Here is a 25,322-nt window from a genome sequence, read left to right as displayed (position 1 = left end):
TTAATGACTTGTAAGGGTTGAAGAGAGAACCGGATGAAACTGGTTTTCTCGACTTCATAAAACCAACTATATATGATCAACGATGGCCACCTCACCCATAATATATATTGAATGGAATTTTATTGTGACTTTTTTATGCAAGTTTAATTAATTATGCGATAAAAACCATCCATTTAAGGCCACATGACTAGGCTTGTATATATTAGTGGTTGAAAAATAGTGGGGAATAGTTGTATAGAGATTCTATATATAAAATTGAGAGATGAGATCTTGCAGGAAGAATATATATAATAGGCTGGTCTGGTGGATCAAAAGAGAAATTCTGTGGATTTGATCCCCTTCTATTGTAAATTCTCATTCTCCAACTCAAATATATCTTCTGTTCACTTTGGCTTCCATAGGCCTTAATCAATTTTCTATTATTTCTCTAGACCAAAATTCAGTAGCCACAAGAAATGAAATTAATTAATTAAGATTGCCTTTCGATATATAGAAGTTAAATTTGAATTATTTGGTTGATGTAGCAAAAAATCTTAACCTAATTACCATGCACCAGGTGTACCTATATAATTAATTAATTAATATTTTCTCATACTACATATATATATATATATATATATAAAAACAATAGTAAATTTACAAGGAGCATGTACATCAAGAAATTATGCAGATTGAGTCATTCAACTAGAAGTGATATATAACCAAAAACAAAAATCTTTTATGATATGCCTTTAATTAGTAGAAATCTAGCTCATTACAATAGCACCCACATGGGTAATTATTCATGGGTGACCCATTGTAAAGTACAGGAAATTAAAAAGGCCTAAAAGATCTTTGGTCTGTGACTGTAACACAACATATATGAAACCATCCGTACTTTGTTATTTTTGGATGAAGATCAATAATAAAATATGTATACATATATTTCATACTGTGATCTCAGTGGGCTCTATGCAGGTTGCTTATAAGCATCTTGGAAGAATAAATGGTTCCAGACGCCCCAAGAAAGCAACCAACACCAATCAAAACCAGATTCAAAATCAAGCCAGGTTTCGAAATCTGGGGCCGAAAGAGCTTGATGTAGAAGGCACAGGGAAAGATGAGGCAAATTGCGGCACTCACAAGGGAGCCGGTGAGGCCAAGAACACACTCAAAGTACGGCACAGAAAGCGCCAGCACCAGTATCACCAGCAGCAAGAAGGAACCCACAACGCCCCTTACGATCATCCTTGTCCTGGATTTCACGGCATGGTCCTCCAGGTTTCGCTCTAGTTGGATCGCGAATGGCGCGAATTCCAATGCGTATTTTGTCATTGGTGTCAGCACTGTTGCCCAGAGTGCAATCTTTGTGGTCACGAGGTGTCTGGGCATGCTCAGAGTGATCTGGGAACTCACTTCTGGCCCAAACATTTTGGCTCCCATGAAAGCTAAGGCCGTGTAAAGCATTGTCACCAGTGAGAAGCTCACTATTGATACCTGCAATAAATATTCACGAATGAGTTTGATACAAGTTTATTTCACTCGTCAAAACATAAACATAAACATAATAATAATAAGGGTATCGAAGATTAATGCTAGTTTTGCAATAAAGTAAGTTTTCCAGACAAAAACAAGCTTAGAAAGTAATTTCTTTTTTTGGTTTTTTCATTAATGGAAGTGAGAAAATATATTTCCTAAAATTTTGCTACTTTATATCACAACCAATTTATTTAATTAGAGGAATTGTTTATCATTTATAATTAAGTTATTATGAAAAGATGACTAACAAAAATTAACTTCCTTTAGCAATTTTTTAAGTGAACTTTTCAACTTTTTTTTTTTTTTGGCTACTTTTAACTTTTTTCTCTTAATAAAACATAAAAAATTAAGTTCTATTTATTTTCAAATTATTGTGTCATAAGTAAAGACTCGTTAAAAGTCCAAGAGTTCAAAACAATATTTTGCTTTTCCACACGCAGGAAGTCCCACACAAATGCACAAACAAAAAAACTCCGATATCCGAAAATTTCTTCAAAAAGATAATTAATTATTCATAAAAAATTCTAATTTTGAAATGATTTTGAAATATTGGGATAAACGTCATCCATAATAAGAGATATATGTCATTCATAACAATAAGATTAATTAAGATAAATGTTGTCTATAAGAATTTCAATTTTGTTACACTAAAGACTATTCTATATTTCTTTATAAATAAGTAGGCACTCATTCCTGAAAAGATATAACAACATTTCTGATACTAGTTTCAATACAGTTTTTTTCATCATACTCAATGTATGAGTGAAGCATTGAAATATTTAAAGGATTATTTTTTTAATTTTGCAGATTCGGGAACATTTCTAGTCAATTATTATGTCCAGAAAACAACACAAACTATAATAATATATATGCAGTACCTTGGTGAACCTGGAGGGGTCCTTCATTTCTTTGTGAATGTTAGGAAAAACAATATGGCCAGCGTAGCTGAAGAAATAAAGGCCAGATATGGCCGGAATGTTGTGGAGTTGAAGAACAGGGATCCTCTGGTCTGTTCCCACACCTCCAAAAATGGCAGTTCCGACCACCGTTGTGAAAATGAGGAGTGACATGAGGATGCCGCCGGTCGAAAGGAAGGAGATGGAAGAGAGATCTCTCAGCCACAGGCTGGGCAGCGCCACCAGTACGGCTATCACAGTTAGCAGCTGAGAGGTTGAAAGGCCGGTGGCCGGCAGCTTCAGGTGAGCCCCCAAGAACACAGTGTTCAAGTTGTCATGAAGTGAGATGGTGTAGGAAACTAGGGCCATGAAAATCTCCAGGTAGATGAAGGACGCTGCTAGAACTCTGCCCTTCGCTCCAAAGGCATGGCGCCCTATATCTGCGTAGTTCATCAGCTCTGGGTACTTGTCCAGGCATTTTCCGAGAAGATGGGAGCTGTAAGTGCATGCTATGCCCAGGCCCACAAGCAGAAATGCAGAGGTCCAGCCCCCCTTTTGCAGGGCATATGGGGTTGACAGTTGCCCCAGACCTGTTTCGAAGTGAATTAAGTTAATTAACATAAAAACAGCGTATAATAATGCTGGGAACTTTAATGTCGAGAAAAACCTGTTTCGAATTAATTGACTCAAAATATGAAATATGCAGTCTTGAACTCAGTCAGCAGATAAGAGGTCAAAAACCTTTAATTTAGAAGTGGCAGTTTAACGAATTTCTCTTTCGTTACTACCGATGTGATCTTTATTTAATTTTATGGATCGATGCCATGATGTTTCCTCTTACTCCAATTATTTTACTTAGCCAGCAAAAAGAAATTTGAAAAAAAAAAATGAAGGCTTGAAGGATTTACCTATGAGCATTCCACTCATGTTGATGACAGCATGAACAAAAGAGCTATTAGCGTTCACAGTATTCCCAAAAGCTTTTTCCTCAACAATGCCGCCGCCGCCGCCATGGATGGCGCCACACTTGCACACCTTGTTTTCCTCCAAGCAGCCGCCGCAGCAGACGGCCAAGCTTGGCCCGGCACCACCCTCCGTCTCGGTAGCAACTCGGCTCCTTTGAGGCAAACAGTTATCTGAGTCTGGAGAAGGCAATTTCTTCATTGTTATATACTCTTCTTTGCCAAGAAATATGAGAAATCTTCCGACTTATCAAGCTCCTTCTCAAGGCGCTTGGTTTAAGCCTGGAACGAGGTGGGCGCATTTTATAACGTACACCAAGTGGGTCTTAAAAGAACAATAATTAATCTGACTTTTGGATGTGAACAATGTTGAAGGAGATACCGGGAAAAGAAGGTGGTGGTGGTGGGTTGGGGGTGGCAGTGGTTCCCACCGCCTTGGTGGGCGGCGAATCTGCCACAGAGTCGCCAACTTCTTGGAGGCTGTCTCATCAGGTGAATTTGATGCAGTGAAATGTGAACGGTGAGGGGTCCCAATCCCACATCTGCCATTTAAGATACCCCCCCCAAGTGTTGCAAATACTTGTTTAATTGGGGTTTGCTTGTAAGATATCTCTTTTCAGCCTTGATTAAAAAATATTATCAGTACAGCTAAACCAAAAGAATATATCATCAATACAATATTTGTGTTTGTGTTTCTTTTTGGCATTTTTTTTCTACTTGACATTTCATAAATTAATTATTTTTATATGTTTGAGTTCATCTCTTAAAAGTGGTGGTTTGGTCAATATTTGTCATAATATATAATAAGGTCGGCTTTGAGATTTTAGGGACTCTAAACGAAATTTTTATAGAACCCTCAACGATTATATTTAAAAATAAAATTAATACAAAATATCATTCCCCTCTCTCTCTTAAATTTTGCAATTACTCAAAATTTCTTAAAAGAGAGATTTGGGTTGACGTATGATGTGATTAAATATTCTAAAATTTTGAATATATATAAAATATATTATTTAAATAAAATTTTATTTATATAATATTATAAATGATATTGCGTGAGAATGTGGTTTGAGGAGAATTGAAATCTTTACTTTTTGACTTCAATAATAAATTTGTGATTGTACATGAATGTGTTAATTTGCAATTACTCCACGTGGTAGAAGTCACTAAGTGCTTTTAATCCACCTTAGTTGATAGAATTGGGGAATAATTCAACTAATAGTGCATGCATGAACTATATTCTTAAAAATAAATAGATAAATTTTGGTTAAGAATGTTATATATAAAATTATTAAATATATAGGTCAGTTTAAAAAAAAAAAATACAATCAGCCAAACGTGAATATTAATCAATTTATATAGCAATTTTATATATCTAATTTATTTAATTAAATTAATAAATTAACTAGACAAGATACCCTAATTTATTCAAGGATTCTATCATCAATTCTCACTAATTAAGTTGACAAATTGACATACATATACATATGCATATCATTGTTCATCAACTTAATATAAAATTAGCTTTGATGATTCGGGTATGCAAACGGACTTGTTTGCTCTTATTCCCATGACATCACTTCCATCTAATTTGCTGTGTTCATTAATTAGAATCCCCATATTTCTAGAGAACGTACGTACAGACTAAAAGAGGGGAAAAAAAATGCCAAAGGAATTTGTTCGATGCCCATGTATATGTGTGATATTGCGATGGCTGCCTACCTCTTGGCCGAGATTCAAGTGTGACGCAATTGTTCTAAGCTTTACAACCTTTGCGATTTGTGTCGCGCGAGCATAATGACAATATTATTAATTAAAGGAGATGAGCATTAATTAACGTTATATTTAACGTGTATTTATTATATTTATGTTTAGGAATTAAGTTTTTTTATTGTAATAAATTAATGTATTTTTATTCTTAACACCAACTAATGAAATTTTTTTGCTCTTAAACTAATTTATAATAAATATGGATGTTTAAGAACAATGCACATTTAATCCTCTCAACAGTGGGCAAATAACAGAAGTCTTGTAATTAATGTTATTTGTACACTCTTAATCCATTATTTTAACCCATGACTGAATAAAAGTAATGCTTTTTGGGTACTTTATTGTTTTTGGTAAATAGAAAACATCAAGGCAGGAGCCATGCACGAGGGAGATACCAAGGACACTTGGGGGTTTTAATTAGGCAAGCAAGGCATAAGCACTTTATCCTCGTAAGATAAGGGAGTTATCTAATCAACTTAAACCACACCTTAGGGAGAGATCAGAGGTGACCCAAAGGGACCGACCCCGACGCGTAGGGAGGAGTCCAGATTCCCAACACCAAATTAAGAGCCCAAGGCACTAGCAACAGTATATATATTACAAGTCAAAAATTAAATTAGGAAATAAATTATTTTCATGAAATTATAAGTACTTTTTTTATAGAAATTAGAATTATTTTTAATTATAGAAAATTTTCAAGAAGAAATTGTAACTAATTACGACTGTTTGGTTGTGAATCATTTTTGGTAAGAATGAAATTAAAATTTTGTTGAAAATTATATATTCTGGCATGCATGCATGCATGCATTTTATTATGCACTGCTAGCTAGCTAAATAAATTAGAGATCATTATAATCGATATCCTATTTCTGGAGTACATATTGTGTAAGTTTAGAAGACGTGACATGTTTGTTTGTTTTTTTCACCAATAAAATGAAAATTCTAGAATCAAGTATTATTTAATATCCGAAACCAAAAACACATGAATAACGTAATTCATAAACAATTAGTAGTACTAAAGCTTAAAATGGCTCTCCCCGCAATTATACATAACGGATTTTATGTTGATATTGTTATATATTCGGATAGGTTATACGATTAAAGAGGGTAAATGATTGTATAATGGTGTAACTATATATTATATATATACGTATGTATGAGATTAATCTCATTAATCATGTCTTTTTGTTGTACACTTATTCAAAAGAGATTACCTGTTGGTGAATGAAACTTTTAAAAGGTTTGTGTTTAATTTATTACACATTTTTTTGATGAATAAACAATTTACTTTACTTTATGTATATTCCCCAAGAGATGTGTTTATTGAGTTTAATCAATTAGAGTTACATGTTAATACAAATTGCTATGCAGGCAACATTTGCCCAATGCGGTTAGTAAGGGGTGGTGTGTGGACCCCACCACCCCCATGGAACCCATGTCCTTTGTTTTCGTCGAGCAAATGTTATCTTGTTCAACGCAAATAACATAATAAAATTATATATTAATAAATACGTAATTATGTCTTTTGAAAAAATTGTGTTCATTTAAAAAAATAATGAATGTTATCTCTTTTATAGATTATTGTATTCATTTATCAAAACGTACTTATTCAAACATAATTAGTCCATGCACAATTTTGAGATGTGTTGTCATTCAACTCTGCAGGGGGTGGATAATCAAAGTTTAAGGGTGTGTTTGATAGCATAGAAAATGCATGAAAAATGTTTCATTCAATAAATTGAATTTTATTTTTGGTATTTGACACATTATATTTTTCATGGAATTCAATTCTATGGTGCAACCATTAAAGCATGTTTTTGGCTTTTTTTCATAAAAAATTTCATCTAAGGGGAAATGATTTTTATTTTCTGTGTAAGTTAAAAACACTTTCTCCCCCATTGCCCTAACATTATTAACAGACATATAATATAATAGATTTGGTATAAAATAATGTTGAAATGTTGTAGAAGAATTAGTAATATTTGACCCAACAGCAACGGGGATTAATTAATTGTTGTTAAATTAATTAACTCCCCACCTTTTTGCGCTCATTTGCCCTTCTGTTTTTAGTTTGTTAATTTACCACATTCCATGGATATCTCCTCTAACTCAAACCTACGGAGACAAAAATAGAGAAAATAGCAGAGAGAGAGAGAGAGAGACCAAGGAGGAAACGGATCATTGTATCTCTCAATTCAATCTCTCCTAGGAATCGATAAAGAAAATAACAGGGGAAGGAGAGAGGAAGAGAGTTGAATCCCTTTTATCAAAATCAGACCTTTTATTTTGGAGGAGACTCGAAATCGAGAAATTGTGGTGTGAAATTCCTTCATCTCCAATCCGAGAGAGAGAGGGTTTTCTCTTTTGTGGGTATATATAATATTTGCATGGAAAACATGCTTGAGGAATACTGCAGAGATGGAGATCGCAGAATGACGATCATCTCTTTGATGATCTTCCTTTCCTGCATTACCGGCGGAACCCTTCTCGTTCTATGGGTTCTCGACCTCGAATCCTCCCGCCCATGGTTCCCCGTCCTTGCGCTGCTTCTGATCGGCTTCCCCTGGATTTTCTGGCTCCTCACCTGCTGCTACACCTTCTTCAAAGCCCGCATCCGAGCTCGCTACCGCTGCAGCCGCGCCGCCACCCTGCAGCGCTCCCACTCCCAAGCCACCTCCAAGAGCCCCACCTCCCCCGTCGACTCGCCGGTCGCTTCTACCGAAGGCAAACGCCGCGTGCATTTCGGGGCGGTGGTTGTCATGGACAATGGCGACGCGCTGGACCAGAACGGACATCAAGGCGGCGACCGGGAGTCTTCGGTTGCCTCCTCCCAGGAGTCCGAGCAGCCGTTAAACTTGTCGGGTTTATCTTGACTACAGTTGTTTCCAAATTGGAGATGGAGATGAATATAAGAAATTGTAGACTGCAACTCGTCTTCTGGATCGATGGGATCGAAAATGCTTCCAATGAAGTATTAAAGGGCTTAATGGGAGGGATGATTTGAGAATTCCATGGCTGCATGCAGCATGCGCTTGATGATGGTGATGCATGGTCAATGTAAGTAGATATAGCGACAGATATTCAAAATTTTCCTTGGAAAAAAATTTATAAAAAAAAATAATCTTACCGTAACATATATTTATGCTCAAGTTCGTTTGCATGTTCATGTTTTAATTATATGCAGATAGATTAACAAAGATGGCAAAAAAAAAAAAAGTTATATATATATATATAATCATAGTTCAAGGTAATACCAAAAATATATCTGGTTGATACATCTCAGAGTAAATTGAATGAGGATCGTTAACATGGCTTAATTAATCAGCATCGTTAATATGGATTATTTTGTATATCTAATTACAATAGGAACCCTGGTTATGCCAAATAAAGATGAGGACTGAAAAGGGTAAAAGTGGAAGACGAATTATGTTAATTTGTTACCAATTTGCATCAAAGTCCTCAAATAAGGAAGATGAACAAATCTTGGTCCTTCTGATAAAGCCAGTCTCTCTAGATAGGCTTCTCTCTCTTACCTCTTCCTAATACCCCGTCTTTCCATTCATTGCCGTTAATTAATTAGTTAATCGTTAACCTCATTATTTGAATTAACCATTCATTCATTCACATTAAATTTCTCATTATTTGAATTAACCATTCATTCATTCACATTAAATTTTTACCATATTGATTATTTTATTTTTCACAATTAAAAATTAAAAAATTATAACAAGCTAGTTTAAATTATAAAATACTAAAACTATAATTAAATTTAAAGATTTGAATTATCTATATATTACACTTGTCAATGAATTGGCTGCGGATCAAAATTTAATTCATTTAATCGTATATTGTATTGAACATGAATTTGATTACTCGAACCCGAATTCGAACTTACATATGTCATAAATAGTTTAGATATGGATAACAGATTAAATATATTATATTTAATATATTTGATATTTAATATTATACATTAAATGAAACATTAAATATGTTTAATGTTATATATATTAAATTAATTACATAATATATTAATGCTAAAATAATAAATATATTTAATACTATCTATTGGTTTATGATATATGTAATCAATTTTGAATTTGAGTTTAGGTAATCAGGTAACCATATTTAATATTAAGACTCAACTAAAATTGGTTTCTTTAGATTTGAGTTTAAGTTTATTTCTCTATAATTCAAACTTGACATATTCTCATTACATGAAAAAAAAGCAAAATAAAATAATCTGGTAAAAATTAAATACTAAATAATACAAATTTTTATATAAATAAAAAATGAAACCAGTTTAATTCTTAATTTTTTTTAAAATGTGTAGATTAAGATCGTTAGTTTGACTAACAATGACTAACTACAATTAGTGGTTGACTGAGACCGAATAATAAGTTAGGGTTAATTATATCAATAATTAGTTAATTTTGCATTTTGTTATTATTTGATCATTATTTTGCATTTTGTTACTATTTGATCACTAAATTTTCAAATATTACTTGTTAGTCATTAATATTTTAAAACTGTTTTGCTTAGTCACTAAATTTTAAAATATTATCTACTAATCACTAATATTTCAAAACTGTTTCTCATTCGTCACTCGTGAACTTAAAGTTTAGTGACGAATAAGAAATGATTTTGAAATATTAATGACTTGTAAGTAACATTTTAAAGTTCAGTGATGAAACAGTAATAGTTTTTAAAATATTAGTGATTAACAAGTAACATTTTAAAGTTTAGTGATCAAACAGTAACAAAATACAAAGTTGAGTGATTATTGGTATAATTAACCTTAATAAGTTAACACATGCAATTTTAAAATTTTAAATACTCAACTATATATCAAAAAAGAAATAAATACTAAACTGGACATTACAACATAAAGTATATAAGAACCAAATTTGCCTTTTCACCTTCTTTTTATTTATCATGTATCTGGTTATAGGAAGATTCAAATGCATTTCTAAGGTTTATATTTATGGAGGGTTTTTCTGACTTCATGGTGAATTAACTGCAATGAGTTGCTTAATAATTAATATGGATTTTCCATACATAAACTTCCTAAATTTTATGTATGGCTCATTCCTCATCCTTGACCAGGCTTATTATTGTAGTTGGATTTACAGAACCATTGACTGCTCACTCATCCTCCTGAATTGGCAGTTAAACACAAACTCATTAAACATTTCTATGGCCAATTATGTATACAAGGAAATGCTATTTGGGCACTGCAAAATGATAATATTCTATATGACATTCGGCAGTGATGAGCTATATATATATATATATTCACAGCCCATATGGGAAGAAAACAATGATGAGCTTATCTCGTACTGAGAAAGAAAATTTCACGCGAGGAAGAAGGAGAAGGGCCGAATACCAGCTGGATTTTTTGGAGCATTTATCTGTAACAACAAGTGGTTGACAGTGGAGGAGGAGCAGGTTGAGATGACATGCCTGTGCGTGTCTTTGTGAATCATATATGCAGGAAGGCTGGCAAATCTTATGCTATGCATTTGGGTTTTAGGGAGCGTTGTCTTGTTTCAGCCCATTTTATGCTTCCTTCCGCCCTCTTTAGCAGCAGAAGCCTCATAATGATAGCACTGGCAAGCAAAATTTTAAACTTCTCTCTTGCCTTCTCGAGTGAATTAGCAATGAATATCGAATGTATCCCTAGTTATGATTCTTTGTGTAACTGGCGTCACATATTCAATATTCATTGCTAATTCGCTCCGTATATTTTTCCTTGAGAGCACGACAGCTGAATTTCGTCGCCAGCTTTGAGGCTTCTGTGTCTAAACATGAAACAGAAGGAAACAATGCTCCTAAACCTCAAACACAAACCTATCATTTATAGTGACATGCACTGGCTACTGTGCCTATTGGGTAATAAAATACTGAGTCAATTATTGGTTTGATTAATGGAAATTAACGACTGACTGACGACATGTATTAAGTTGGCACATTTAAGTACTTAATTGATAAAAATAAATAAATATTAAACTAGAGATTGACATATATAGGAATTAAATTAACCTTTTAACCTAAAAAAAAAGAATTGATAGACAAGAACTGGTAACAAGCAATTAACCATAAATAATAGCCTAAAACTTTGACATGCATGATCTAGATCTTCCATTACACAATAGAATTCCAACTATAACAAAGATGATGAGCAAAAATGTCTATGGATTCTAGTTAAGAAACTGAAATAGGGGTCAATGACAGAGAGTACAAGGGAAACACAGATTGAGGAATATTGAAAGACACGCATTTGAAAGTTCTTTATATAGCAACAATAACGATATGGATTCACCAGAAGAGATTAATTGTAAAGTAAGATATAGATTGACAATATGGGAAGGGTTAGAGATTTAGAGCCTATTTAGTATTGATAATTTTTTATAATTTGATAAAGTATTGTTTGTGTTTTTAAAACACAATTGTTTCTTCCAAAAAAGCAAGTTAAGCTGCTTTCAAGCAAAAGCAATAAACCTTGTTTTTTATAAAAAAAAAAAAAAAAACCATTTTTAATGAATCGCACAATGATTAATAGGTTTCTTACTTTTATAATCGTTCTTTCTATTCAAATTATACCAATTTTTAAAATAGCTATTTAATTTCTTAGTGTTTTTTTAGTCATTTTACAAATTACTAGTAAAATATTGTTAACCTAAGACTTATACTAAGCACATCACCACACTCAGTTACCAAACACTTTTTTATCAGCATTACTTTCATAGCATAACAACAATAACACAATAATACTAACCAGACCTTTAGAGACTGAGAGATTGAGATTGAAATTGAGAGACCGACATGATAACTTAGGGCAAATGTGAGAGCAATGGAACAAGTTTGAGAGTTTCAAGAGGGTATAATTAAGGTAGCTAGTGTTAAAAATTTGGACACCATTTTATAGAAGTAATTAGTTCAAGTCAATTAATTCTATGAAGTAACTTATATATATGAACCAAGGGTTTGAATCTAAACTTATATATATGTACTATATTATCGACTAAGTCTAATTTTTAGACCTAGACTGAAATCAAACTGAATAAATAAATAAATAAAACCCAACTATCCCAATTACCTTAATATGGTTAATTAGGTTATCAAGTTTATCTACACTAGCTCAGTCAACACACCCTCACTCTCCAATCCTTTCCATCATGCGTTCTCACACCATTTCTTTTTCTTTTTTGTCCCCTAGGTAAAATTAAGTTCACACCATTTCCCTTTTTAATTTGCTTCTTTTCTCCTCTCACTCATCCTGTTCTTTCTCTCATCTCTTCACTATTTTTCTTATCTTTCCTTTTTGTTTCCTTTTGTCTTTCTTTTTTTGAAGTAAAACATTGAGAAAAAGGCAACCTAGCTAGCCAGCAGCATTACACACAACCAATCCTTACATGACAAAGGATTCAACAAATTATAGAATGAGAATAACAAGACCTACAACAAACTCCAAACTAGACCAATTAGAAAGATAAACAAAGTAAAGGTCCATAAACGATCTAACACCCAAATTGAACTACTCGGGCACATCATGATCATCAAAAAAGTAATTAATCCAACCATCGGCACCCATAAAGATACATAGATTTGCAAGAAAACTCATTAATTGTGCCAAGAATCACCGGTGAAGGCAATATTAAGTGAAACAAGAAAAAACCCATCTATTCCATCCAACATTTCCACTAGTACTTGTCTAATTAAGAACCCAGGATAAAAGTCCATTAAGGGGAGCTATGATAGGTAGCTCTAGATTGCCTAAAAGGATATGTAAAGGACCAATACAAGTCGTTGCATACTGGATAAATGGCCATGATTACTAAAAAAATAGCAAAAGAAAGAAATTCAAGAGACCGCTAGATGGGGAAAGAGGCAAGTAATTAAGAAGAGTTATACCTACTAGACCAAAAAGGCCATTGATAGCATCAAGGTTCACCATCGACGTGGCCTTGATGCGAGCTCAAGGTTCATGTATGATTCTATATATGTGGATTAGGTTTTGTGAATAAAGGCCAAATCACCAAATTTATCGCAGATTCCAATGGCCAAATTACTAGATTCAAGCCTCATCTCAGAAGATTTGAATGCTTGTGCAGTTTGCCCCTTAAAGATCAAGAACAAAGTCCAAAATAGGGGGCAGATGGCGACGATGAATAGGCAATCGATGAGGATCAAAGTGGGCAGACCGTAGCAACAATGAACAACGCGTTCTACTCTAAGAGCCCTAGAGAGGAAAGGGAGATTGTTGGTCGAAAAAAAAAACTTTTTTATATATTTAAAATTGTATGATTTTGACTTTTAAGTATATACGTCGTTGTCAATTTTCTAAATTCAATTTGATTTTTATAGTTATATTACATGTGATTTTATTTAACTAAATTATGGTATTTTATATTTAAATTCCTTAAAACAATCTAGATTATTCATTTGCAGATCCATCGATGTATGTGAGGGTATATCTCAAGAAACTTAAAATTCTAATTCAGGGTATTTTTTGAATTAGATTAAACTATTTAACAAAACAGTAGAATGAAACACCAACCATTACTTAGCAAACACTAATAATTGAAAACTATCATACGAAATCAACTAGCTTCTAATGCACTTCGAGGGAAGCTACCTCCACTTATGAAGAGTACTATTATGAAAAAGATTCTTAGATATTTTATATAAACAAGCCGTCCCCAACTAACTTAAAACATTAAACAACATAGATTATTGGATATTAATAATTAATATATATTAACGTACGAAACATATTGAATTATTAATTCCACGAATAGTTAGGAATGCTATAGTTAGTAAATATTTATGCAACGTGCACACTGTCTAAAGCCTTAAAAGCAAAAATGCAATATATATAATCAACTTTTAAGTTTGAATAGCATATATATATATATATATATTTAATTATATATAACAAGCATTAAACATGAAAGGTACTCGTTGCAGTTCTCATCAATAAAAAAAATCATTGTGATAAAGTGGTAAAAGCGGCAAGGGATATAGTGGCCTTCTTAGTTCTCTATTATTAAGGTTCAAATTTTTATGATAACCTGTTGCATGTAATTTATGGTTACTGTACAATGCCCAATATGTGTATATATATTCCTTTATTTTCTTATAAGAGAGAGAGAGAGAGAGAGAGGAATAACAGTTTTGTGTGGATATAGACCTGTGTATGCATGATAAACTAATTAAGGAAGAAAGGGAAAATTAAGTGTGTGCTGGTTTGAACGTATGGCAGTAGGTGGAAAGTGGAAACCGATGGATGTGTCCTAGTGTACGACTCGGCCAAACTATTCTTGTCATGTGCTAAGCCTATAAAGGGTTGGCCCAGCCCGGTTTACAAAGCCCAGGGGCCAAGCCCGTCAGATCTTACACACACACATATATTGAAGGCCTAATGGATGTAGGGAAGATGGGCTAGATCGGCCCAACATGGCCAGGATGGTGGCAGGTCTCAGACTCTCAGTCCTATTTACTGCACTGGCAGGGGACCATGAAATACTACTTTTCAAAGATTAGGTCAAATTAATACTTAACAGAAATTAACAGTGATTAACGGTAAAAAACAAATTAGCCTTTTCTCCTAAACATATTTTAAACTAGGCTATGTTGACATCAATATTGGAGAAAACCACACAGTTTGGATTTTTACAATAACTCAAAATAGAGGAGCTTATGCGGAATTTATCGTAAGAGAAACAAAGAAAAAGACAACTTTGGTGATGATGCATAATGATGCAACAATGCCGTTGCTTTACATAAATGCCAGTTGGCATGAGTGTAATTTAACAAGCTTTGAACAGAAGCAAGCGTTGGAGTTGACATGCAAACGTCAAAGACAGAGAAATTGATTACTTTCAACCCGAAGTGTAGGTCATTTGGTAATTTTGAGAGTTAAATTATGAAAATACTAAGTGAATTGGAGGTTATTTTTTTGAGGTTTCGATCATCACCCGTGAAGGTTAATTATATAAGAAATTAACTGAGCAAATTCTAGAATTCGTGTGTTATCATGAGATAGAGAGATGGATTACTTTCCAGAAGGGACTTTTTTCTATTCTATTTGTCATGGGACTGTCTTTATAAGGAATTAGAAGCAAGACAGACAAGAAAGAACGGAAGCAGACAATGGGTTAGGTTCCCTACAGGTAAGCAAAGTTTGCTCAACTTGCCTTAAAGTATATGGCCCCATGAGGACTTGAATAACAAGCAAGGCCAGGCCCCAGGAAAATGATGATAGCACAAGCTCCAGAAAGGTATTTCCTTACCGTCTAGCTCTCTCTTTGCCTCTTTCCACAGCCATGGACACAGCTCCCAATCACTCCGAGCGCACCAGCAACTCATCTTCCCCCACTGAAAATGATGAAGATGATGAGTCTATATTACTTCCAGGCTTGCCTGATCACCTTGCCCAGCTCTGCCTCTCAACTCTGCATCCTTCGCTCCTTTATGCCGTCTGCCGTCCCTGGCGGCGCCTCCTCTACTCTCCTTGTTGCCCTCCTTTCTTCTCTCTGTATGCTCTTCTTTCATCAACATCCCCGGCATCAGCTGCGAATCGCCAGTACTCGAATTCTGTTGAGTTCTTGTCCCTGGACCCTGTCTCTTCGGCTTGGCGGCAGCTCCCAAGCCCTCCATCAGACCCGCCACTCCGCCTGCTCCATCGCCACCCGTCGTTCATATCCTGGAACCTTCCGATCCAATCCGTGACAGCCTCTGGTCGCCTCGTCCTTATTGCTGCCACCACTGACCACTTCCTGCCTGCACTCTCTTGTCCATTAGTCTTTGATCCCCTGTCCAACTCCAATCACTGGTTCTCCGGCCCGCCATTGGCTGCTCCCAGGAGGTGGTGCGCTGCTGGCTCCATCGGTGGCGCTGTCTATGTCGCAAGTGGGGTTGGTTCGCATTACCAGGGTGACGTGGCACGGTCTGTGGAGAAATGGAACATGAATATGAAGGATAAGGAGTGGTTCTGGGAGAAGATGGCAGGGCTTAAAGATGGTAGGTTCAGCAGAGAAGCTGTTGCAGCTATTGGATATAGAGGGAAACTCTGCATGGTGAATGTGAAGGGCAATGCCATCAAACAAGGCGGTGTTTACAACGTAGCAGTGAACCAGTGGGAAGACATGCCCGAGGGAATGCTGGCAGGGTGGAACGGGCCAGCAGCAGCCACCATGGATGGCGGGGAAGAAATGTACGTGGTAGATGAGGCAAATGGCGTGCTGAGCAAGTATGATCCTAACAATGATACCTGGGAAATGCTGGTTGAGTCCGCGGAGCACTTGAAAGGTGCTGAACAGATTGCGGCTGGAAGGGGGAGAGTTTGTGTGGTGTGTGCCAATGGCAGGCAGATTGTGGTGGTGGATGTGGTGGCAAGGCCAACGAGAACATGGGTTGTTAATCCACCGTTGGGCATGGAAGTGATTTCCGTTCATATTTTGCCCAGGATGAACCAGCTGTCAGAATAAAGATAGAAGCTTAGATGTGTATATCAATAGATAGATAGATAGAGAGATAGAATGGTAAAGCTTGGATTTACATAATTACGTGTCAGCTTCTACTCTTCTGTTATCTTTTCATCCATGGATTGAAAAATGATCTGAAACCAACAAGAAGTAAGAAAAGGTAGAGAACATATTAACAACATTAACATTCTCAACACTAAGTACTACTTCAAATGACTTCATTCACACCGTCTTTATCAAATCCACAGTCCAGAATTTGGTTGGAGAGATCTCAGTTGATGATATTCCACATCAACTTATTTGATCATGTGGCTTCTATAGAAAATGTCTCCCATCAACTAGGGAGAATTCCCAATTCCACCAAACATTAATCAGGCCCCAGGAATATATTTGCTTTGTAGCCCACTGGCTACCAGGATAAATTCCAAGATTCAAGAGGCAAGGCGGCTTAATGCAACTAGGGGGTTTAAGGGATCAGCTTGTGCGATGCAAACATAAATTCCACAAAAATAATAATAATAATAATAATACTCATGCATTTGGAAGAAAAATAATTGAAAAAGTAAATAAGAGTGACTAGTAAGTAGACCGCATGCATCATTTCAGCTTAATTAGTTGCGTGGATAAAACTTGCTGCCTGTTTGAACTTTTACGTCCTAACTTGTGACCAAAACTACAAACAGAAAAAGGCTGCAATTTTTTTAGTGACGTGAGCTTGAATTCCTTGAGATTTGATTCGTAGTAAAATTTTCACAGCTACTGACAATTGAAGAGCTTCATACCTGACATCAATTATTTCTGAAGTGGCAAATAAGATTTGGTATGTAGCTATAGTTTCCTGGAAAGGGTAGCAGTAAGACATATTAATAAGTTTAAATATCCATCAATCCCACTGAGATAACAGTAGATTAATTTTTATGGAATAAAGAACAAAGAACAAAAAAAGGTGTCTTTTTGTTGGCAAGTTACACTTGGCTCCCCCCCAGATTTCATTAAATTACAACGTCTACCCCTTACATTTTTTTTGAAGGTCAAATATTAGATAAGAAATCTATGTAATTTTATAAAACTTCAAGAAGACCTCATGTAACATAAATCTAATTTCAGGGGATAATATGATGTAACTTTTGAACACTAGAGATAGTTAGTGTGATTTTTGAAAAGTGAGGGATACTCCATTATTTGTACCAAACCTCGGGGGTGCTGAGGGTAATTTGCCTTTTTTAACCCAAAAAAAGTTTCATGTAAACAGTCCACAGAAAGAGTCCAGGGTTTGGTGGAGGAAGGGAAAGTAATTGTAAAACTTGAAAATAAGTACAAGTTTAATAACAAAGAAACAGACAAAATCACATGAAAAGAATCATCAATGTAAAGGTCCACATGAGGAGAATAAAGATAGTGCCGAATGAAAAAGTATGTTTTGGGTTTCGACAGTAACAAGCTGTTGAGAATTCCAAGGAAAGGAGAAAGGCTGAGTTCTTCTGAAGCACAACCACTCAATTGAAAACTCTCTCCAACCACTCCCCCACCTCATTAATTCCTGTCCTTAAGCTACTCCTACCTTTACCAATTTATTGCCTTTTCTCTTTCTGTCTCCCTCTCCAGCTACCACCAACTAAAGTTCATTATAGCCTTTCATCCTCGATCGGGTCGCATGGAATAACTGCACGAAAGTTCCTACAGCACCTTGAATGGACCCAACTTTTGGAGTACTGAAAAGATAGCGTAGACTAATTTAAGCTTTTCTCATCTTTATTTATATACAAGAAAAAATATTTTCCAAGACGTGCTTTCATGTTTTTTTATTAGGATAAGGTGCGAAAATATTTAAATATTTTTTATTATGTATGTTTTATGCATGTGTATATATATATATATAATAGGGGGCATTTAATTAATTTCTCAACTCATCTAAACAAAAACAACACGTTAGAACGTCCTAAAAAAAATATCCCATATATATTTGTTAACGTGAGGAATGATGTGATACTTTGAAAGTACAGTGCTAAAATTTGGTACAAATAAAGCTTACTGAAGCACTTGAAATTTACCCCAATTTCTTAGTGACCACCAATGATTTTTACCCTAAGCTTCTTTATGCAAGTAAAAACTTACAGTAACCTGTGGAAATTCCATAATCTTCCTTAATTTGATTGGTTCACTTAAAATCTTGAAAATCTTTTGAGTGGTTGTATAAATGAAGCTAATGAAACAACAAAAATGACTTTCAGTATAAGATCTTGCTCCTTGAGCTAAAACTTTAATCATTTTATATTTTACTATTTTTCAGCTTAGGAAGGTCAGTTACAATAAGCAAATTTTCCATGGAATCACACCATAAACTCCAAGTACCAATTCAACTGTTGCATCTACAAGATTATACACTATTATCTAATTTCTCTATAACAATGAAAAAATGTAGAAAAATTTATCTCTTTACAGATTATGTAACATAGCCCCCCATAGGGCATTATTCAGTGGCAAGGAAAGAAACGACAAAAGGGCAAAATAAAATTGATTTTTTTTATAAAAAAAAGAGTCATTGCGCACAGTGGTTCAGTGTACAGAGTCTGAAATCTGGTCCTCTTGCTTGGTACAGAGTCTGAAATCTGGTCCTCTTGCTTGATATTTACATGCGATCACGGGATTGCCATTGCCGTAGGTCAGAATGGGCACACGCCCCATATAGCGGTAACCTGCTACTATAGCTGTAAGATCATCATAAATATGCAGTTGGCCCAGTCCAAATCAAATTGATATTTGAACGAACACAAGGCATGCACTATTGAGTTGGGTTGGGTTGTGTTTTTTTTTTTTTTTTTTTGGGTTGTGTTGAGTATGCCATAATTAGACCTAGACTTCACCTACCAGATAAGCTGGTCTCATGGCTTTCATATTCGTAATTGTCAGAAATTTAACTTGAAAAGCTTGGTTTTTGGTTGTCTCGCAATCTTACCCTTCCAAGTCAACTTTTCTCAAACGGGTGAGTCATAGAATGCCCTTCCCCATGCAACTATAGTAATGTCGATTGGTATAAAAAAGGCCAAAAGGCCGTGGAAAAGCCATCTGGATCAGCAGATTTCTCACCATGCAAGCTATACAAGGCACCTTGCGAGCATTAGTCATCCTATGGAAGAATCTGTTCGTACAGCAATCCAGAAAATGTTAGAATGTAGACTTTGAGGCCTGAATGAATCATTTTCTTTAAGGTGATATTGCCCCCTTTGAATTGTTGTAGGATTAGTGACAAATTAATCACCCTCAGGATATAATAAAGTCTACTCAGCCTGCAGGACACCAAGACCTGAAGACTGCCTTCAGGATATCTTTATTTGATTTGAAGTATTTGAAGTGAATAGTTAGAACGCGATAAAAATTTAGAAAAACAGAACTCTACAACACATGCATTATAGAGTTATTTATACCCTTTCCGAAAAGTTATGACTTTTCCAAGTAGTCACAATCATAATTTTCCTTGATACTTTTCATGTAATGTTGTGATTATTAGGATAGTAATATATATATCCCTCTTCATGAATAATTGTGACTATTGAATACAACCACCAAGTAGCTGCTATTTGATCAAGAGCAATATACCTTCATGATTAAGAGTTGTAACTCTTAGCATAACCAATGAGGTATTTTACTGCAATTGTAACTATTTTGAGTAGTCATTTGGGTAATTAGAAGTTAATGAACAACCGGTCATATTTTTTCATCAAGAAATATGACTTTTTGGAAAGTAATGCTTTTAATTTTGAAAATATTCCAACAGTATCTATAATTCCTAATCTCTTATCTAACAAGTATTTCTTCAGATTTCAACAACTACCTCACTTCCATTGAAATCAAGAAGCTGCTCAACTCATCCTTCTTATCCACTTTCACCAGATGCTCATTTTTCACAAAGCAACTCCTTGCCTTCATTCTCATCCGGAAACTCGATGACCTCTAACAATCGATTAATTTACTCACTTTGCTAAAGCTTTGTTCTCCATGAGATTGAGTAGAATTTTTAAATTTACATGAGCAAACACACAGCACAACGTACAAAATGCATGAGTATATATTTTGAGTTTAAATGATCAAGTGAATAATAGTTATTCAATTGTAAGAAAATATAACTACTTTGTATGCTGTGATTGAACCTAAAAAAGTTTTAAGTGTTTCCATTTTTGTTGCTTTTTTTGAACATTGCTGTCGGGTGCATAAAATATATTGCTTCATTTTCTTATGAAGTTGAAACATTAATACCTAAGCATCTTATTATTTTCCTGTTGATTGTCACAGTTTCTATTGCTACCTTGGCCGTTATCCTTCTTGAGCCCTGAGAGAGAGGAGGAGATTCCCAAGGACCTGAAAAATATGAAGTAGATGACCATGTTGAAGGAAGAATATGGTACATGAGTGGAAGAAGTTGCATGAAGGATTTTTATCTTATTTTGAGAAATTTTTATTTTGGCTTTCTGATACTTTTTCATTCTACATTTATTCTTATCGTTGTGCATCATGTAAATTGATCATTTTCACAGATAATAGTATATTTGTTCCAAACGTATTCTATGTGTTTTTTTTTTTTTTTTAATTTAAAACTTATGAATTATGTAAAATTCTTCCAAACAGAAAAGCCATAAACACCAACAAGCAAACAAACAAACAAAATCATCGAAAGGGAAATTGGACACGGAAATGAAAAAAGAATACCTTCTAACTACGTTATACTGTTTATGCTCTGGTCAGTGAAGCTATAACAGTTTACTGCTTTCCATATTTCTGTGCAGGTGCATCTGTGATGCTGGCCTTCATACTGCATTCAAACACAGAGAAGGGAATTCATTTATTCTAAAATGAGAGGGAACAATAACTGACAGGAAGAAACCATAGGTTTCCATGCTAATTATACCCAACAAACTGGTTTATGAAAATAGTAAATGAGTCTGTAGGGGAAGTAAGACTGGTACGTGCACACCTGCCAAGGAAGGGGATGAAATGGAGGAAGTTTGTAGCAAAAGAGGGAGAGCAAGACCAAAGAAAACTTGTTGGGAAACTCTTAAACGTGATATAGGATACAATAGCATTACAAAGGATGTGGCCATAGATAGAGATGATTGAAGCCTTGGAGACATAAATTCATGTAGCTGATCCCAACTAGTGCAATTAAGGCTTGTGATTCTTGTTCTTGTTGAGTCTGCAAATGAAGTGATGTTTAAGGTGTCTAGAAAACAGAGGACTACTGGAAGGATTTCTTTCTTGATTCTTTACTGATTTAAGTAAGAGATATTGTCATTTAGCCGCCAACCTTCACAAACTGAGTGATTATAGTATAGCAGGTCAGTGTCAAAAGACAAAACCATAGCTAACTAGGCCTAACCAAGCAGAAGGTGCTGGGAAAGGAGCGTAGATGGAGAAAGAACAAAAAGAAAACAGGACTTCTCGCTGATCACAAAGGCATTCAAGAGCCTGGCGCTTGTATAAACAGCCTTATCAAAATGTAGAACTGGCATGTCACAATTGAGGTCCAAATTTGAATTTTACAGACTAAATCCATGGAAGACGGCCAAATTTAAGTTCCTTCACCACAATTTCAGAAAAGAAAAAGAAAAACTCTTGTGCCTTTAAAGAAGTTTAGTATATCTATTTACCATGATCCGCGAGCCACTACCATGGAGAATGAAAAATACATGTAGATAACTTTTTACAAGAAGAAAGATCTGATGTTGTCCCAAAAGTGTGTTGTTACCCTAACTCCTCGATAACTGCAGAAAGACTTTCTAGTTCTGTGTGTATCTCCTTCATTTGAACCACGAGCCACTGCCACAGAGAATGAAAAACATATGTAGATTACTTTTTACAAGAAGAAAGATCTGATGTTGTCCCAAAAAGTGTGTTGTTACCCTAACTCCTTGATGACTGCAGAAAGACTTTCTAGTTCAGTGTGGATCTCCTTCATTTGAGGGTGAAATTTGTCATTGCACATAAACTGGAAGACGTGGCCCTTTATTTCAATCCAACTAAATGCCAACTGCTTCTTTGCTTCACCATATTTAACAGATGCCCGGATGTTTGCTGCGTCCTCCCACCTCTCTTTCGCTGCATATAAATTTGATACAAGTATGTGCATCCCCCTATTCAAAGGTTGAAAATTCAAAAGCTTGTGCGCAACAAGTTTCCCTAGTCCAAGATTTTCATGAACTCTACAAGAACTTAATAATGATTCCCATGTGTACACTGGTAGATCCACAGGCAATTGTTTAACTAAATCATAAGCTTCAGCTACCAATCCTGATCTGCCAAGGAGATCAACCATGCAAGCATAATGCTCTGGCTTAGGAATCAGGTTCCATTCATTTTTCATGGCCTTGAAATAGTTCCATCCTTCATCAACCAGACCTGAATGAACACAGGCAATCAGAATGCCAAGAAAAGTCACATGATCTGGTACAAATCCAACATCAATCATCAAAAGGAAGAGCTTAAGGGCTTCAGCAGCAGAACCATGACATGCATGTGCCACAATTAGGGCATTCCAAGCTACTGTATCCCTATTGCTCATCCTTTCGAACACTAAAGTAGCATCATTCAGAAATCCACACCTGGAGTACATGGAGATTATTGAACTAACAACAACAGTATCATTTTCAAAACCAATCTTAATCACAGAGAGGTGCATTGATCTTCCCCAACCATGTGCAGCAAGTGCACCAGATACTGAGATTACAGTGTTAAGTATTCCTTGATCAGGTCTAAATCCAGTTTGCAACATTCGAGAATAAAGATTAAAAGCTTCCTCACTTTGATATCCTGCAATCATTATATTCCATGAAGTCTCATCTTTGTATGGCATCTGGTCAAAAAACTTCCTAGCATTGAACATATCCTCTTGTAGCACATACCCCTGTAGCATTGAGTTCCAAGACACAATATTCAGTCTTGGCATTTTCATAAACAGTTCAATGGCATCTTCCAATCTTCCATTCTGAACATAACCTCCAATCATTGAATTCCATGCAACAGTGTCGCGGGAAGGCATTTCATTAAATAACTTCAGAGCATCTTCAATCCTATTATTATGCAAATAACCCTGGATCATTGCAGTCCAAGCAACTACATCCTTTTTAGGCATATTTTCAAATAAGCTCCTAGCATTCTCCATCTGCCCAGCTCTAAACAAGCAAGTTATCATCATGGTCCATGATGCAACATCTCGATCGGGCATTCCAATAAATAGTTCCTGTGAAGCTTCCAGACATCCAATTTCAACATAACCAGATAACATAGCATTGTAAAGTGAAACACTCTTGACAGGAGCAGAATTAAACAATTCCTCAGCTTTGTGAATAAGCCCATGGCGGAAATACCCTTCAAGTATAATCACCCACGACACATCATTCTTAACTAGCATTGCATCAAATAATTCCCGCGCTTCATTCATCCTTCCATTGATTATATACCCAGATATCATAGAATTCCAACATACCACATTCTTATTTTTTATTGCATCAAACAGATTACGGGCTTCTTCCAACTTTCCACACTTGGCATACCCACTTAACATTGCTGTCCAAGACACAATGTTCCGAGTTGGCATGCAATCGAATACTTCACGAGCCTTATGGATCATGTGATTCCTAACATAGCCAGATATCATACAATTCCAAGTCACCACATTTTTCTGGGACATTTCATCAAATATCATTTGTGCAGACTCCACCTCCCCGCGCTTGAAACAACCCGTGATCCTAGAATTCAACTGATAGATTGAGTATGGACGGAAGTTAATATGGCGACACATCAAGTTAAAGTGAGTGGACAAATAGCGAAACATTCGATTTAAATCTGCTCATCACATATATGACCAGTTAGCACAGGCGATCAAAATTTTCCAATTACGATGATCCAGAAGTTACTTCCTGCGAGAAGAGCGATTGAACAAAATGAAGGCAGACCCAAAAATAAAGTTCGTGTGTAAAGCATTCGCCATTGCTCTTTCGCTATGGTCCTCGGCATTGTGCAGTGCAATGCTCCGCTTGGTCGTTAGAGAAAATGCGGGAAAAAGAACTGGAATAAGAAGAGAATGAACTGGTTTGGTCCCATGGGCCTGTGCTCTGAGTCTGAGGTTGAGTTTATAGACGACGACCCAACCACTTATTTTAAGGCCCATTATAATTTAACAAACTACACTTTATAATGGAATTTTTAATTTTTATAATTTATTATAATTATAAAATGTTATTAGAAACCGTTAACTCTTGACATGAAATAATAGTTTGGCAGATGAGACGGGCAGGAAAACATGAAGTGGACTGTAATATTTATTTATTTTTTTCTTTTATTCAAAAATTAAAATTATATTATAAAAATATATGACAGTTAAAAATCACGTTAGCATCCATCAATTCAGATAACTTATTAAACTACAGCGTTTTGATGCTTGATTCACTTTTTTTATATAAATTACTAGAATTAATGTGTTACTTAATATTAGGAACATAATAATATCAATTCTACATCAATCGTTGTAGCTTACGGTAAATATAACAACATTTCTCTTCGGACAATATCACCACAAATGTTTCAAGAATTTTGACACAGCACCTACAATCTTACGGCGCTGTGTAGGCTGACTGACTCCAACAGCTTGATCCATAGCCAAATTTAGGAACCAATCCCAAAACTATGCCTCCAAG

General features: G+C 35.3%; 4 protein-coding genes across 6 annotated transcripts; 2 read left to right on the top strand and 2 right to left on the bottom strand.

The window, feature by feature from the left end:
* Positions 1 to 673: 673 nt before the first annotated feature.
* Positions 674 to 3,662, bottom strand: LOC127801828 (amino acid transporter AVT1H). The gene is made up of 3 exons (XM_052337263.1): positions 3,323 to 3,662; positions 2,397 to 3,004; positions 674 to 1,476 (listed from the first exon to the last, which is right to left on the bottom strand). Exons 1-3 carry the CDS (start codon positions 3,576 to 3,578, stop codon positions 940 to 942), a joined length of 1,401 nt encoding a protein of 466 aa, XP_052193223.1. The 5' UTR covers positions 3,579 to 3,662; the 3' UTR covers positions 674 to 939.
* A 3,916-nt stretch (positions 3,663 to 7,578) lies between these two features.
* Positions 7,579 to 8,019, top strand: LOC127801591 (uncharacterized). Its single transcript, XM_052336838.1, has one exon. It carries the CDS (start codon positions 7,579 to 7,581, stop codon positions 8,017 to 8,019), a length of 441 nt encoding a protein of 146 aa, XP_052192798.1.
* Positions 8,020 to 15,259: 7,240 nt separating this feature from the next.
* On the top strand, positions 15,260 to 16,892 carry LOC127801287 (F-box/kelch-repeat protein SKIP25-like). The gene has a single exon (XM_052336252.1). The coding sequence runs from the start codon at positions 15,475 to 15,477 to the stop codon at positions 16,636 to 16,638; it is 1,164 nt and encodes a 387-aa protein (XP_052192212.1). The 5' UTR covers positions 15,260 to 15,474; the 3' UTR covers positions 16,639 to 16,892.
* A 2,558-nt stretch (positions 16,893 to 19,450) lies between these two features.
* On the bottom strand, positions 19,451 to 24,745 carry LOC127801194 (pentatricopeptide repeat-containing protein At4g02750-like). 3 transcript variants are annotated; one of them, XR_008022972.1, is made up of 4 exons: positions 22,530 to 24,745; positions 22,278 to 22,446; positions 21,340 to 21,442; positions 19,451 to 20,991 (listed from the first exon to the last, which is right to left on the bottom strand). XR_008022972.1 is itself a non-coding variant. In XM_052336101.1 (1 exon), exon 1 carries the CDS (start codon positions 24,458 to 24,460, stop codon positions 22,526 to 22,528), a length of 1,935 nt encoding a protein of 644 aa, XP_052192061.1. In that variant the 5' UTR covers positions 24,461 to 24,745; the 3' UTR covers positions 21,462 to 22,525. The 3 variants fall into 3 exon arrangements, 1 of the variants encoding a protein (XP_052192061.1); XR_008022973.1 differs by having other exon boundaries at positions 19,451 to 19,774; XM_052336101.1 differs by lacking the exons at positions 19,451 to 20,991; positions 21,340 to 21,442 and having other exon boundaries at positions 21,462 to 24,745.
* Positions 24,746 to 25,322: the final 577 nt, after the last annotated feature.

The sequence above is a fragment of the Diospyros lotus genome, chromosome 5, assembly GCF_014633365.1.
Source record: "Diospyros lotus cultivar Yz01 chromosome 5, ASM1463336v1, whole genome shotgun sequence".
NCBI lineage: Eukaryota > Viridiplantae > Streptophyta > Magnoliopsida > Ericales > Ebenaceae > Diospyros > Diospyros lotus.
The sequence above is the reverse complement of the archived record's forward strand: the minus strand, read 5'-3'. Positions and strand labels throughout refer to the sequence as shown.

Coding starts and splice junctions, on each gene's coding strand:
- LOC127801194 (XM_052336101.1), bottom strand. CDS start 24,460: ATGTTTCGCTATTTGTCCACTCACTTTAACTTGATGTGTCGCCATATT.
- LOC127801287 (XM_052336252.1), top strand. CDS start 15,475: ATGGACACAGCTCCCAATCACTCCGAGCGCACCAGCAACTCATCTTCC.
- LOC127801828 (XM_052337263.1), bottom strand. CDS start 3,578: ATGAAGAAATTGCCTTCTCCAGACTCAGATAACTGTTTGCCTCAAAGG. Junction 3,005..3,322: donor CATGAGTGGAATGCTCATAG/GTAAATCCTTCA, acceptor ACTTCGAAACAG/GTCTGGGGCAACTGTCAACC. Junction 1,477..2,396: donor ACCCCTCCAGGTTCACCAAG/GTACTGCATATA, acceptor TATTTATTGCAG/GTATCAATAGTGAGCTTCTC.
- LOC127801591 (XM_052336838.1), top strand. CDS start 7,579: ATGACGATCATCTCTTTGATGATCTTCCTTTCCTGCATTACCGGCGGA.